We start from the raw sequence: 16,023 nt of genomic DNA on the forward strand, positions 1-16,023 counted from the left end.
TGTTGTTGTTGTTGTTGTTGTTGTTGTTGTTGTTGTTATATTCATACAAAATAATAATTGCTATATAATGATCAGAAAGAATACAAATTGGGGGTAGGGGTACATAAGTTTTTACTTCTTCCTACTCCTTTTCAAGCATGTATAATTTCATTTAATTTGTTTTACTATTACTATTATTATTATTATTATTATTATTGTTGTATTATTGTTGTACTATTATTATTATTATTATTATTATTATTATTATTTACTATTACATTTATTTATTTATTTATTTATTTAGTTAGTTAGTTAGTTAGTTAGTTAGTTAGTTAGTTTGCTTATCAATCATTTATGTACTAGTACTTATATTTTGTTTGTTGATTTGTGTTTTGATTTCACTGTCCACATGTTCAAAATAAAGATTTCATTCGTTCATTCATTCATTCAAAACAGCCACAGACGACCAAAAGCATCTACTTATCTAAAAGGTTTAATAACTTCTGAGCCACTAAACCTATTAATACATGTAAATAATTGGTGTAAAATACAGTTTGTCATCTTTTCATGGTCATCAGATATGACCCATTTGGATGTTCAGAGGGTCCATAGTTACCGTGGAAACACCGTCATCTTCTACAACATTGATTCACCAGTAAAACCCAGAGAGTTGGATCAATGATACTGAATGGAGGTACTTGTTTTATGTTCAGTTAATGATATATTTTGCTGATAAAGCCACTTTTTCTTAAATTTTCTCCGTTTTTGATATGACAACCCTCGACTTCAGTCTGAGCTTTTATGAACATCCACATGATTAGTGAATTAAATACAGGAAAATAACTTTTGTTCACTGAAAAAACACAAAATACAAAAGATAATGTAAATTGTGGTAAATCAATTAAGAAAAGTTAAATATAAAGAAAAAAAAAAAATTGGAACTGCATCTTTATGAGTTAAGATTACAAAGTGTCTGCTGACACAGTACTGTGGCGCGAAATATCCGTTTGTCTATTACCACAGAACCAATCAGCGCCCTCGTTATATCATGTCTAGACTAGTAACCTGTTACATCCTGAAAAGTACCAAGGCAATCAGATAGCAAATAGGTCACATGTAGACACAGATGTAAACATTTTCATAATGTAATTTACTTTTTTTACTCTAAAACACAGAGGAAAGTTTGGAGTTAACATTGTTTATATATTATTATGGTATCATTTCACTGGTTTGACCCAATTCAGATCAAATTTAGCTAAATGTGGCCCCTGAACTAAAATGAGTTTGAACACCCCTACTATATACTATCACTAATTTGTTGTTTCTTCCATCAGTTGCCACAGTACTGAAGTATACGCCATATATCACCACAGTACTGTGGCAACAAGAGGATAATGAGTTCATGGAACAGTATCCATGATTGGCTCTAGTACAAATGCTAACATTTGATGACTCCCATCCTTTACGAGGTGAATTTCAGCTCCTTCCCTCTGGACGGAGGTTCTTAGTCCCAAGGTGCAGGACACAGCGTTATAAAAACAGCTGTGTTCCTGTCGCCGTCACTGAGCTCAATAAGAAATAGTGACATTGCACTTTACTAACTTATTTTAGTTATTTATCCCATTTTTTTGCTCAATTTCTTCTTCTTATTATTATTGTGACTTCAAATTTTTAAATTTTATGTTCTTATGCTGGTTTTTATCCCGGATTGTTCTTATCTTTTCTGGTTTTTATTGTGTTTTATTGCATCTTGTTTTTATTTATTTGATCTTATTTATTTATTTTATTCTTTAACTTATCCATGCTGTTATACTGATGAATGGAGGAACACTGAGCACTTTTTGTCTTTTTGTCCTGTCTGTAAAGCGTGATCAAGTACCTGTCTTACACGTTCAATGTATGTACTGTTGTAATACCAAAGCAATCACCTAGACTGCAAAACAAATCTACCTACAGGTACAAATGAAGTAACCTTGACCTTGACCTTGGCTCTGTGGCAATAGATAAACCCATATATCGTTAGACGGTACTGTGGAAGTAGCCATTGCCTTAAGATTATGACGGCAAATGGTTGCGTGACGAACAAACTAGCAAAAGGACTCACTCCAACACATTAGTGACAAACTGCAGTAAGTCTGCAGGAAAAACACTGACCGGAAACAAAACCATGGCAGTTACTTTACCTTGTAGTCTCCACTCTTCATATCTTCCACTGAAAGCAGCTCCCCCTTGGCGTGGAAGAACTGCAGCAGAGTCTATGGGATTCACATAAATAAAGAAAAAGCTCACATGAAGACTTGAACATGACTTTTTCCTCCTCATCTAACTTCATTCCAAGTCTCAGCAGAACAGATAAATGTGTTGCTCACACAAACAGCATGCAACCTCTGGCAGACAACGATAATATCTGACTGCCAAACTCGCTCATGTAGCATGCCATGACTTTTCCTGCAAATCTGTTACGTCCCCGGCCAGCTGGTTAAACTGGCATTAGAATACACGACAGATCCCACATTGTCATTCATGAGGGAATTCGCTTTGGCACTGAACTACTTCCTATTGACTTCATACATAACTGATGTATGCTAATGACTGCACGTCAGCTACCGCTAATATACAGCTCATTAAATCTGACGGTAACAGCAGAGATGATGATGGCCTGACATGTCTTTGTGCACAGGCTCTTCTTCTTGTTAAAGCGAGGCTGGGGTTTTACATAGTGACGGGAAGTTTAAAAAACCCAGAACTGACCTCCACTGTGTACTGAAATCGGTTGTAGAACTCCACCTGAACACCTCTGTTTTCGGTGACTGAGTCCAGGATCATTCGCAGCAGCAGCTCCCACATGCTTTGGAGAACTCTACACAAGCAAGAAACCAGAAACAATGACAGGTGCCCACACGTTTGTGTTTACCACAACTTCAATTACACCCCTGTATCTCACCCAGCCTCATGTATTGTATGTTTTTAAGGATAATCGCTCCCTAATAATCAGTTGTAACATAAAACACGTCTTCGGGCTGTTATTATTGCTGTAATTCTCACGCTCATATACAAGCGCAGCATCGTTTTGCCACAGTTGATACCTGATATTATCAAATGGAAAAAATCTTACACAGAGCACAGTAGACATTATGTAGGTGGAGTGGAACAACAGTCTTTACTGCTCATTTTATGCATTGAATTTATGCTGATAACACACTGTTTTAACCCATAAAGACCCAGTGCTACTTTTATGGCAGTTCCCTAATGATTTTTCTCTATATATTTCACATTTTGTAAGGGATTTGTTGCCATTTATCATAAAATAATCCTCTGTATTTTGCATTTTTCTAGTGAAAAGCCGGTATTTTCTAATATTTAATGTACTGATCATATACAGTCGCGTAAAAAATTATTAGACCACCCTTGTTTTCTTCAATTTCTTGTTCATTTTAATGCCTGGTACAACTAAAGGTACATCTGTTTGGACAAATATAATGATAACAACAAAAATAGCCCATAAGAGTTTAATTTCAGAGCTGATATCTATCCATTTTCCATGGTTTTATTAATAATAACAAAAATCACTTTGGTTCTTGCATCAATAGCTATGGCATTATACTGACAAAAACAGTGCTTTTAGGCATTCCATGTTTTCTTTTCTGTCTGTTTTAGTCACATGAGACACACAGGAGATAGTACTCGATTGTATAACCATTGTTTTTCATGACTTTTGATGGTCTAATAATTTTTTCCACAACATTAGATGTTCTTAAAAGCTCAGACTAAACTTGAGGGTTATTATACCAAAAAACAGAGATAACTGAAGGAAAAGTGACTTTTTCTGTAAAATATTTCATTAACTGAACATAAATCAAGTGTCTACGACCGCTGTTATTCATCAAATTCTATGGATTTTACTGGTGAATCAAATGATGTAGAACAGGGGTGGTTTTATGCAAGTTTATGCTATCTGATTAACCTGTTTTTATCTGATAATTTAATCATGCTCTTAGATGTAAAGCACTTTGGGCTTCGCTATGTTGTCGTAAAGTGCTATGTAAATAAACTTTGATTGATTGATTGATTGAAACTCATTTTGGTTCTGGGGCCATATTTAGCCCAATTTGATCTCAAGCGGGCCAGACCAGTAAAATAATGACTTAATAAACTATAAATAATGACAAATCCAAGTTTTTCTTTTTGTTTTGATATAAAAAAACCCCAATTAAATTACGAAAATATTTACATTTTTACAAAAAAAGATGTGAATAACCTGAAAAAACAGAAATTTCATTTGAAAAATTAGTGCAATTTTAACAATATTATGCCTCGACTTATTATTTGTACATGTACATAACACACAGTGTTCCATAAACATTTGGTAACAGGCAGAATATTGTTAAAATTTTGGAGTTTGGAACTAAAATTTGAACAATTTCTACAATATTACATCTCTTATTAGTAACACAACTACAGATCACAGTGGATCCATAAATGCACAAAAGATTCAGTAACAGGCAGAATATTGTTCAAATTGCACATTTGGGGTTGTTCATCTTTGTTTTTATTTATGTATTTATTTGCATTTTATTGTGACAGAACAGTTTTGTAAATGTAAATATTTTCACAGTGTAGTGTTATTTTTTTCACTTCAATTTTTTCCACATAATTTTTCACACAGAAAATTTGTCATTGTCATTATTTATTGGTTGTTGTGTTGTTCTTTTTACTGGAGATCACATTGGTCTGTATGTGGAACCTGAACCAAAATGATTTTTGACAACCTTGACTATTCAGGTTCATTTTTGCACTTTCATTCTGCAGGGCCAGGATGGAACCTTTGGCGGGCCGGATTTGGCCCCCGGGCCACATGTTTGACACCTGTGATGTAGAACATGACGGTGTTTCCATGGTAACTACGGAGCCTCTGAATGTCCAAATGGGTCATATCTGATGACAAGCTATGATAAACTGCATTTTACACCAATTATTTACATGTATCGATAAAATTAATGGATCAACAGGTATTAAAAACATTTTAGATCAATAGATGCTTTTGGTCGCTGGATGTTTGGGTCTTTATCGATTAAAGTAAAAAACTGCATTATCTCCATTGTTTTTGTGCTCTAAATATCCAGAAATCATGTTTCATAAATCCTGCTGTGTTGTTATTTTGTGTCTTCCTGGCTTCTTTATTTTCCTTTTATTCTTTTCCTATCATTACCTGTTCAAGTGACAGTCAAACAGAATGTGGAACAACTATGGTTTTCTAATAATATTAATTAGCGAAGACCTTTTCAGTTTGATAGAAAAATTAATTGAAGTCATACTTGTAGAGAGGTGGAGAAGGTGGAGGTGGAGTGTAATTACCTTGTCAGATTCTCCTTCACAAGAGTTTCGGTGAGGATGTTCATGGTGTCTTGTAAATACTTCATGAGGGGGGACACAGCCTGGAAATAAAAGAAAAAAAAATCATGTTCTGTATAATGTATTAAAACACATGGACACATATAACACACCTATAATGCTGTCTAATTATTTATTGATGTGTAACAGTGACAATTTCAGTGTCTATAATGAATTATGAAAATATAATATGTTATAGGGTGTATTTAGTTATAAACATTCAGAAAAAGTGATACAGGGTGACACAAAAAAACGGGAACTTTTTAACAATCCAATAAAACCAAGAATGATGGAAGAAAAATATTTTATTCATAGCAATTGAAACCTTAAAACATGCCATTTAAGAAACAAAGAAATTCATCGTCATTGTTTATGTTTGTTATCATTTGTTGACAGAATTCTAATCGCAGCTGGTAATCGTTTTCCCTCAGTTGTTGCACTATCTGCAGCTTGTATGGATGAAATTTCAAATCTAAAGTAAGAATTCTGCGAACACTCTCCCGGGACATTTCAACCACAGCTGCTTGCTTACGAATTGAACGCCGTGGGCTCCGTAAGACAGACTCGCGTACAACATCAATGTTCTGTGGAGTATGAGCACTTCTTGGTCGTCCTGTTGGTTTCTTCTTTAGGGCAGATCCAGTCTCTTCAAAGTTATTAATCCAACATTTTATCGCGTGTTTTGATGGAACAGCACCATGACGTCCTAAGTTGTAAAAACGTCGGAACTCCCTCTGCGCAGCTGTCAAACTATCACCGTTTTTCTAAAACATTTTTATGGCTAACGCACACTGTTGCCCATTCCACTGATCCATGGTTCCTAAAATGGGGGTGTGTTTACTTGCTCAAGGTCACTGTCTCGCAGTGCTGCCACTTGTTCACGTCTGCCAATACGCACTTCAAAAATCCCTGTTTTTTTGGGTCACCCTGTACATTATAAGGCCTTTTATGGCTTCTTCCACATCATATTTGCTTGCATTTTTGCCATTATCAAAGTGTATTAAACTAATAATAGTTGTATTATTTTAGAATAATTTTATAACCCACTATAATCATGATTACCATGCATCCCAACATTAATATAAACAAATAACAGTGTTCTTTGGATGCTTTCAGTGAAGTGTTAAAATCAGTAAAATTCCTACTTTCTGTCATTTAAATATTTTGTGTTCAACCACTGACCCCTAGTTTCTGTGTTGTATTGTCTGTTGATAAAACAAATAAAATAAAGTATATATAAAAAAAAATCACTATGTTTATATAAGATTAAAAGCGCTGTATGTTATATTTCTACTTTAATGATTATTTTAGCTAATTTCTACAAATATTTTAGAGTGTTAGGAACAAAGAGCTCTGAAGTTATGGCAGAGATAATATATTGGATTATAGAGATATGAAATTAATATAGTCACAATGATGGACCAGCAGATGTATGTTACCACTACAGGGAGTAGTGAGGCACTCTGCTGGTCTCGGAGCCTTTGAGCAAAGTGGCAGAAAGTGACCAGATGGGATGAGAACCACTAAAAACAAGTTTACTGTTTGTTGACCCACGGTTCAGACTAAACTGTGACAGTTATAATCTTATTTGGACGATTCCCCACTAATCTATAATACAGCTACTGACAACACAAACCATACAGAAAACAGTGATCTGTGGTCTTCGTAATTCAGTATATCATAATCATACACTGTATATATCATAATAATCTAATCTAATCTAATCTGGTCTGATCCAATATAATATAATATAATATAATAAATGAAAAATCTGAATTGTAACAAAAGCTTACAACTATGACTTAACAGCGCTATAGCGGCATTATGAAACACTGCAAGTATGTTCATAATGTGTTGTAATACATCATATATATAGATTTCATAGAAAGAAAAATCCAACAGATATTAAAACACTGTTTACACAAATCAATGATACACCTAAAACAACCTGAACATCACCTCATCATTGTTGATGGAGTCTGGAGAGAGGCTGATGTGCTGGATGTACCTCCGCAGCTCAGGCAGCATCTGTACAGACATACTCCTTCATTCATGTGCATGCAGACGTTTTGCTAACATATGGAGTATATACATTTATTAGCATGTAAATCTTACCTTCCATTACCTACTCAAATACAAATATAAGCAACCTGGGCAAAAACAGTCCTCATCTGGATTAAATAAAGCAAACAGGTCAGATCGTTCAGCTGGATCGGTGTGCTGCCAGGTCTTTAATCCAAACTGATGCAGTGAGGAGCTCCCATTGTCATCAGTTTACTACAGAACATTAAATTGGACTGTGTTTCAGTGGAAAAAGGTCATGTGTTCTGATGACTCCAGACTGACCCTGTTCTAGAGTGATGGGTGCATCAGGGTGAGAGCAGAGGTGGATGAAGTGATTACCCATCATGCCTAGTGCCTACAGTACAAGCCTGTGGGGGGAGTGTTATGATCTGGGGTCGATTTCAGTTGGTCAGGTCTAAGTTCAGCAACATCATGTGCCCATAAAATAACAGAAATAAAGTTGTGGCATTGCTTAAGCTTATTAAAATATGCATGATGCAATCAGAGGTAAAGGTGGTCCAACAAAATATCAGAGTGTGGGCCTGATTTCTGGCCAGGCTGTGAATAAAATGATCATTTAGAATTTTTAGGTCACTAATGACACCTGTGTCTTCTCTGCTGCCTGCCTGTCCGCCAAACCAACCAACTGATCAACTGACCAAGCAACCAACTGACCAAGCAACCAATCAAGCAACTGACCAAGCAACCAACCAACTGACCAAGCAAGCAAGCAAGCAACCGACCAAGCGACCAACCAATCAACTGACCAAGCAACCAACCAACTGACCAAGCAAGCAAGCAAGCAACCAAGCAACCAACCAACTGACCAAGCAAGCAAGCAACCAACAAAACCAATCATAAACCAAATTATCTTATACCACAGGGGTGTCAAACTCATTTTCTTCCGGGGGCCACATTCAGCCCAATTTAATCTGAAGTGGGCCGGACCAGTAAAATAATAGTATGATAGCCAATAACTCCAAATTGTTTTCGTGCAAAAAAATAACATTCAGTTATGCCAATATTTACATTTACAAAGTATCCAAACAAAAAGGATTTGAATAACCTGAAAAAAAAAAACAGAATTTGTTAAGAAATATAAGTACAATTTTATCAATATTATGCCTCGACTTATCATTTATACTGTTAGAAAAATTAGACTATTAGACTATATCCTGTAAATACCAGGTGTCCAGAGCACAAGTTATGGATGGGTTATGATGACATTTTGCAAGAATGCCCGGACATATCCACTCAGGATATGTCTACCTTTTCTTTGCTATCTGTTTGTTTTGTTCTAGTTTGGGACCAGAGCGTACTTGTTGTCCGTCCAGTTGGGGACCAGAGCGGGCTGCTGCCCTTGAGATCAGGCCATGGGGCAGGTGGAGGAAGAGTACAAACACGGCCACTGAACCCATGCATCACCGTGTTTTGAATACCTAAGCCAATGGTGAACTTGATCAACGTCATAATATTTGTACACTTGGTCCAATGATTGTAATACTCGTGTTCTTTCATAAGATCTTAAACTTCCTGTTGATAGTCAGTCAACTGCTGCATCTCACTGTATGTACTTGACTCCTTGCAAGTAAAATCTTCTGATTCCAGAATCCAGAGACTCCGTCTTTTGTCTCAGAGTATATCACAGAATTTTATCATATATATATATATATATATTCACAAAACATGTAGTAACAGACAGAAAATTGTTAAAATTGCAAATTGCACTTATATTTCTTAACAAATTCTGTTTTGTTTTTTGTTTTTTTTCAGGTTATTCACATCCTTTTTGTTTGGATAGTTTGTAAATGTAAACATTTTCATAACTGAACGTTAGTTTTTGCACTAAAACAATTTGGTGTTGTCATTCTTTATAGGTTATGATGATATTTTTGAGCTTGATGCCCTAACTTGCACTTTGCAAATTCATCCCACGGGCCGGATTGGAACCTTTGGTGGGTCTGTTTTGGCCCCCGGGCCGCATGTTTGACACCTGTGTTATACCAAAACTAACCATGAACCAAATTACTTACTTATACTAATTCTTAATAATAAATATTTATATATTATATATAATTATAATTACATTTGTTTCATGGTTGTGGAACAACAATTTGTCAAAGTTCAGTAGACTGGGGTATTGCCCAGTTAGCCTGTTAGTCCAAGTGCCTGAAATGGCAGCTCACTACTGTGTGATATGTGCTAATGCTAACTGCTAATGCTAGGTACAGTATATCAGGATGGGGATGATTAGTTTACAAAAAAAAAACAAAAACAAAAACTATAAACTTAGGAACTGTTACAATATCATACAAATGTGTTTTGTGAGCACATGTTCTCTGTCGGGCACCTTGTCGGTGAGCACCGTGATGAGGCGCTTGGCTTCCCTCTGCAGGTCCAGGTCCATGTTGAAGAGCTGCCCGTTGAGGGCCTTGTAAACCTGCTCCTTCCCCTCCAGACCACAGGACTCCTCCATGGCCCGCTCCACGCCGGTCCAGTCCAGGTCTCGAGGCAGGTGACTGAGAAAAACGCGAACGCGTTCCATGTTGTTCAGAGCGATGCAGAGCTGGCAGAAAGCGAGGAGGAGCAGAAGAGGAGAAACAGGGTGGAGGTGGAGAAACAAAGGAGGAAAAGAAGCAGGGCTACAGAGAAGTGGAGGAAGCATGAGTGTAGATCTTCCACAAAAACAAGAGGAAACTGCTTTTTACATCCTCAGGTTATGTTTTTGTCGCTGTTTATTTGTGTGTTTTTGCATCAGCAGGATGGTTTCCTGACACTCCATGGGGGGCCTAGCCTACTTCAGGGCTTGATCCAGAAAATGTTGTGGCTCCTTCACATTTTCTCACACCATGGCAGAGATATATGCTCTGACAAGTGGACCTCTAGTTCTTGTTTGTATTATGGTGTGTTGTGTTTGTTCAGGAGGCTGATCTCCTGCTGAGCCCTTTGTGTTGCCATAGAGAACAGTTGCCGACATTTACTTCCAGCGTCATAGCGTTCCCTCCCCCAGTTCTATCTTGCTACAAGCGTTACCTGCACTGTGAAGCTCTTGTGGTCTCGACCCAGCTGGTTCCTTTCAATCTTGCGTGTTATCATCTCTGAATAGCACACAGCTTCACTGCAAAAATTCTGTAAGCGATAAAATCACAGTCCTGACATTGTGCTGAAATGCGGTATTTCCTTTTGATTTCAGGCTCGACACTGATCTAATCTTTTATTAATCTTTTCTGCAGGTTTTCTCAGATTGCATGTTAATGTTAGAAGTGGCACTCACGTCTGTCAAACGGGTAATAAAGATGAAGGCCCCCGCAGAGTCTGGCCAGGCCAGCTGGAGCCAGATCTCGCGTACCTGGCTGAAGCATGTTGTCACCTCCACAGCTGAGGAGCTGTGTTTAGCCTCCTGCACTGGATCAATCTGTTTACAACACAAGACATGAGCACAGCAACAAATAACACAATTTATACATTTAAGCTATTAGACAGACACCGTATTTAGCTTTAACAAGGCAAAGTAGCGGCAGCATTTAACACACAGGTGTCAAACATGCGGCCCGGGGGCCAAAACCAGTCCGCCAAAGGGTCCATTCCGGCCCGTGGGATGAATTTGTGAAATGCAAAAATTACACTGAAGCAAGCCCGGATTAACTATATGGGCAACTGGGCAATTGCCCAGGGGCCTGCGACCTCTGAAGGGCCCTGGGTAGCTCAGGCATAACAAAAATATCTTGTTATCTTTTGCTTATAAATGAAACTGTCCGCAAAAGGTGTTCTTAAATAAATACTTGATACTTCGGAAATGGTTTCTTATTTATTTTTTGTGAAAATGGAGGACACTTCCCTCTCTTTCTAATGTAGTGGATCAATTTTAGATTATACTGATGCTAATGTGTTTCGTTTTCATATCATCATATGCAAGTGAGTGGCCTTGACAAGAGGCTATAGTGGTGCACTTGTAGTTCTACGAGCATTTACACATTTGTACATCAAAATGCATTTGATGATAGTTAGATATTGAAGTATGGGGTATATTTACATATATTCCTGGAACTTATTCTGTATTTTGCCAGATTATAGGGATCCTGGGGTTGTGATGATGGGGCCCTTGAATATTGTTGCCCAGGATACAATGAAGTGTTAATCTGGCCCTGCACTGAAGGTATTAACAATCAAGGATGTTCAAATCGATTCAGTCTAAAGTGGGTCACACCAGTAAAATACTATCAGAATAAACTATAAATAATGAAAACCACAAACTTTTCTCTTGGTTTTAGTGTAAAAAAAAAAAAATTAAATTACACAAAAATGACATTTACAGACTAGCCTTTTACAAAAAATGTGAAAAACCTGAACAAATACGAACAACCTGAAATGTCTAAATAGAAGTATGTGGAATTTTAACAATATTCTGACTGTTACTAAATGTTTTGTGTATTTGTAGATTCACTGTGATCTGTAAGTTGTGACGCACATGTATAAATGATAAACTAAGGTGTAATATCGATAAAATTGCACTTATTTTTCTTCAGAATTTTCAGGTTGCTCATATTTGTTCATGTTATGTTCAAGTACAGACTTTTTTTTTTTTTTTTTTTGCTTGTTTCAAGAATTGTAGCCAAGAATTTTTTTCTTGCCCCATTCGCAGAATTTTTTTGCTCAATATAAGCAAATTTGACCAGATTTATGAATATTAGGTGTATATCTAGCATGGCATTTTTTTGCAGTGAAAACTTACAAACCTGTATTTTATTCATAATAGAACAAACAAAGAAAAAAAAATTCAAACTGAGAAAATGTACCATTTGGAGGAAAAAACAAGTCATTTTAAAACAGGGATCTGGCCATGTTTTCCACTATGCATCCATATGGCCCATAGACGTCAGGGAATGAGGAAACCAGCTGCTGGAATTTTTGGACAGTAATTTAGACGCATGCTTTTCTGATATAAGATCTTAGCCGGGTGTTATTTGTCACATTTTTTCATTTTATGATGCTCTAAATATTTTCAGCTGGTAAAAGGTCTGGACTGCAGAGCGGTCAGTTCAGGGTCCAGACCTTTGTATCATGAAGCCATGCTGTTGTAATAGATCCAGTATGTGATTTAGCGTTGTCTTGCAGAAATATGCAACGACTTCCCCAAAAAAGTGTCATCTGCACTGCAAATTATTTGGTTCTTGCCCAGATAAAAAAAAAAAAAAATCTTAGATGTAGAAGTGTTAGATAATTCATCTTGTTTTAAGAGTTAATTTCTTATTTTAAGTGGTCATATATCTGTATAAGAAGTGGACTTAAAAAAAAAAATGTGAGCATATATATCCATTTTCCATGTTTTTCTTGATAATAACCAAAATCACTTCAGTTCTTAAATCATTACTTATGGCATTGTACTGACAAAAACAGTGCTTTTAGGCATTCCATGTTTTCTTTTCTGTCTGTTTTAGTCACATGATACACACAGGAGTTAGTACTTGATTGCATAACCATTGTTTTTGTTGACTTTTGATGGTCTAATAATTTTTTCCGCGACTGTACCACAGCCGAGTTCTGGCATCAGTTCATAAGGAGGAGAGATTTACAGACAGTACATGAACACAGCATGTAGGCAGAGGTTTCAGCCGTAGGAAACAGTTGTATTTACACGGACAGACCCAGCCTATTATCACAACCAGGGCAATATCAACAGCTGTAGGTATCTCTGGAGAAAGCCTGAGTCATACAAGCAGCGGGGTAGAAAAACACACAGACATAAAAGTAGTGCAAAAGCATCAGGTTTCTTATTTCGCTATAGTTTTCAAGGCACAGTACTGGTACAAAATGTGAAATATGAGTTAATGACAGAATGTGTTTTCTCTAAATTAACCCATCAAGACCCAAACAGCCACTGGTGACACAAACCATCTACTGATCTAAACTGTTTAATACCTGTTGATTCATTAATCCTATCAATACATGTAAATAATTGGTGCAAAATGCAGTTTGTCGTCTTTTCATGGTCATCAGATATGACCCATTTGGACATTCAGAGGCTCTGTAGTTACCGTGGAAACACCATCATCTTCTACAACCCTGATTCACCAGTAAAACCCCTTTGGAATGACCTGGAGAAGACTATATACACAGTGGTCCGACTCTAACATCAGCACAAGTTCTTGGCAAAAAAAATAAGGCAGCTCTGGAAATATTAACCCATAAAGACCCACACATCCACTGTCGACCAAAAACATCTACTGATCTAAACTGTGCATGCATTAATTCTATCAATCCGTGTCAATAATTTGTGTCTGATGTAGTTTGTCATCTTTTCATGGTCATCAGATATGACGCATTTGGACGTTTAGAGGCTCCGTAGTTACCATGGAAACACAGTCATCTTCTGCAACACTGATTCACCAGTAAAACCCATGGATTTGGATCAATGACAGTGGATGGACACACCTGGTTTATGTTCAGTTAATGACAGATTTTGTTGAAAAAGTCACTTTTACTTCGGTTTTCTCTGTTTTTGATATAAAAATCCTCAACTTTACTTTGAGTTTTTATGAATATCTACATGATCGGTAAATTAAATACGGGAAAATACATGATTGTCACAGAAAAAGCTCAAAATCCAGAGCATAATATTATAATAAATATTGATAAATCACTTAAGAAAGGTTAAAATGAAGAGGAAAAACTGCCACAAAAGTAGCACTGGGCCTTTATGGGTTAATGTTTGTCTCTAAGTTCTACTATAAAACACTGTATGTACATTAGAACAGGTTATTTTTTAATGGGATATGGGTTTCATGTAAACAGGAATATTCATTACCAACTAAAAAAAAGTTTATTTGGAATAATATCTTCTTCCGAATTAACCCTTTCATGCATAGTGGTCACTACAGTGGACAGTTATTCTACGGCTGTTCTATTGTTTATTCATGAGTTTTGTTGTTTTAGTTCCATATCAGCCAACATAGTGGACTCTTATGCATCATCCAAAACACTGCAATTCATACAATTACTGTAACTTTGCTGCTCTTGATAAACCTGATCTGCACTAACATGCTGTAGTGTAAATCAGTTGCTAATTGTTATTAGACTGTAATTAACAAACACATTTTTTAACATTTTTTTTGTGCATATCCTCCGGAGACCCATCAATGCATTTTGTCCTCTGTAGGGGACAAAAGTTTGACAGTTTTACTTAAAAAATGCTGTGCATTGGAAAGGACATTCTATTAAAAAAAATCAATAAATAAATAAAAAATATTTTAAAAATGTATCTGAAAAAACTGTTGCATTATGCAGTTTCCAAACAAGACAATTTTTTAATGTAAAAAAAGCTAAAACTGTCAATTTCCTGGGTCTCAGGAGGATTTTATCTCTATGAAATGAGTAATAACTAATATTAGAGCAGTGTTTCTCAAAGTGTGGGGCGGGCTCCCGGGGGGGGGGGGGGGGGGGGGGGGGGAGCATGGGATCCCTCCTGGGTGGTTGGTTTTTTTTTTTCTCCTTCAGGTTACAACATGTAGCAGGTGGAACTAATATTTTAGTGTTGAAGCACCCTGCACTCATTTTAGGAACGTCCACCAAACCAGTCTACTGCCATGGTGATCTGTCACTAGATTAGACAAAGAGTTTAGGTTTGAACAATGGACAAGGACTGAACTGGAAAAGAAAAATGTGGAATGTTTCTGTTTTTGCACAGTTTGTACAGTTTGCACTTTAATGTTCTGAGATGTGCAATGGAAACGGGCTCATTGCAGCCACTAATATTGTTAAAACGTTCATCTTTGTTACCAAAATTTGTTTGTTGTTCTAAAAAAAAGTAACTTTATTGTCATAGTTGTAAGATAACTGCACATTTCCAATTTTTATTTGGAAAAATATTGTCTCAGAGCAGTCTGGTTGAATTTATTTGTACTGTTCAAGTAAAAGTCTAAGTTATTTTTAATTTGAACAACAAATTATTCAAGGAAAAGCAAAAAGTATTGTTACAATATTGACATTTCTTTCAATAAAAGTTATAATTGCACCACTGTTACAATGTTGCTGGGGTTGGGGGGGGGGCTAGAGATTTTTCATCCTCCAAAGGGGGGCCCGACAGAAAAAGATTGAGAACTGCTGCATTAAAGTATGATAAAATGTGAGAAAACAGTATCAATTTAGCAATTAGTGGCATTAAAAATGTTTTTATTTCATAGTTTTCACACAGTATATCACTTTCTGATGATGATTTTTAAATAAATGTTTCTTTGTTTCAAAACTTAAACGCATGGTGTCCAGCTGAGTGAACATTTTTGTAACTCCATGAAAAATAGGTTCATAAAAAAAAAAAAATCAATTGCATTGTTTTTTTCATGCCTAAAGAGGAACAAAAACACTTAAGAAAAAAATATTGACTAAGGTTCTCATAATTCATGCATGAAAGGGTGAAGGAAAAAACCTGAATCTTAGTGTACATGTAAACACAGTCAGTGTATCAGGCTCTTTCTTTCCAAGGTGATGTTTTGTTTTCCTTTTCCACTGAACCATTCACTATTGTATCCAGATCCAGAAATCAAATCCATAAAAACTTGCTAATTAACTTGACTGTCGTTCCTACATTTTCCT

At 36.3% G+C, this 16,023-nt stretch overlaps 1 protein-coding gene across 1 annotated transcript in view; it reads right to left on the minus strand.

Moving 5' to 3' along the window:
* baiap3 (BAI1 associated protein 3) overlaps positions 1 to 16,023 on the minus strand; it is a 132,874-nt gene that overhangs the window by 24,285 nt on the left and 92,566 nt on the right. Inside the window, exons 23-29 of the mRNA XM_030140103.1 lie at positions 10,709 to 10,849; positions 10,468 to 10,563; positions 9,785 to 10,000; positions 7,330 to 7,398; positions 5,335 to 5,414; positions 2,731 to 2,839; positions 2,163 to 2,234 (exon numbers count right to left, since the gene is read on the minus strand). Coding sequence (XP_029995963.1) covers positions 2,163 to 2,234; positions 2,731 to 2,839; positions 5,335 to 5,414; positions 7,330 to 7,398; positions 9,785 to 10,000; positions 10,468 to 10,563; positions 10,709 to 10,849 — 783 coding nt within the window. The remainder of the gene's footprint in view (positions 1 to 2,162; positions 2,235 to 2,730; positions 2,840 to 5,334; positions 5,415 to 7,329; positions 7,399 to 9,784; positions 10,001 to 10,467; positions 10,564 to 10,708; positions 10,850 to 16,023) is intronic.

The sequence above is a fragment of the Sphaeramia orbicularis genome, chromosome 8 (assembly GCF_902148855.1).
Source record: "Sphaeramia orbicularis chromosome 8, fSphaOr1.1, whole genome shotgun sequence".
Classification (NCBI taxonomy): Eukaryota; Metazoa; Chordata; class Actinopteri; order Kurtiformes; family Apogonidae; genus Sphaeramia; species Sphaeramia orbicularis.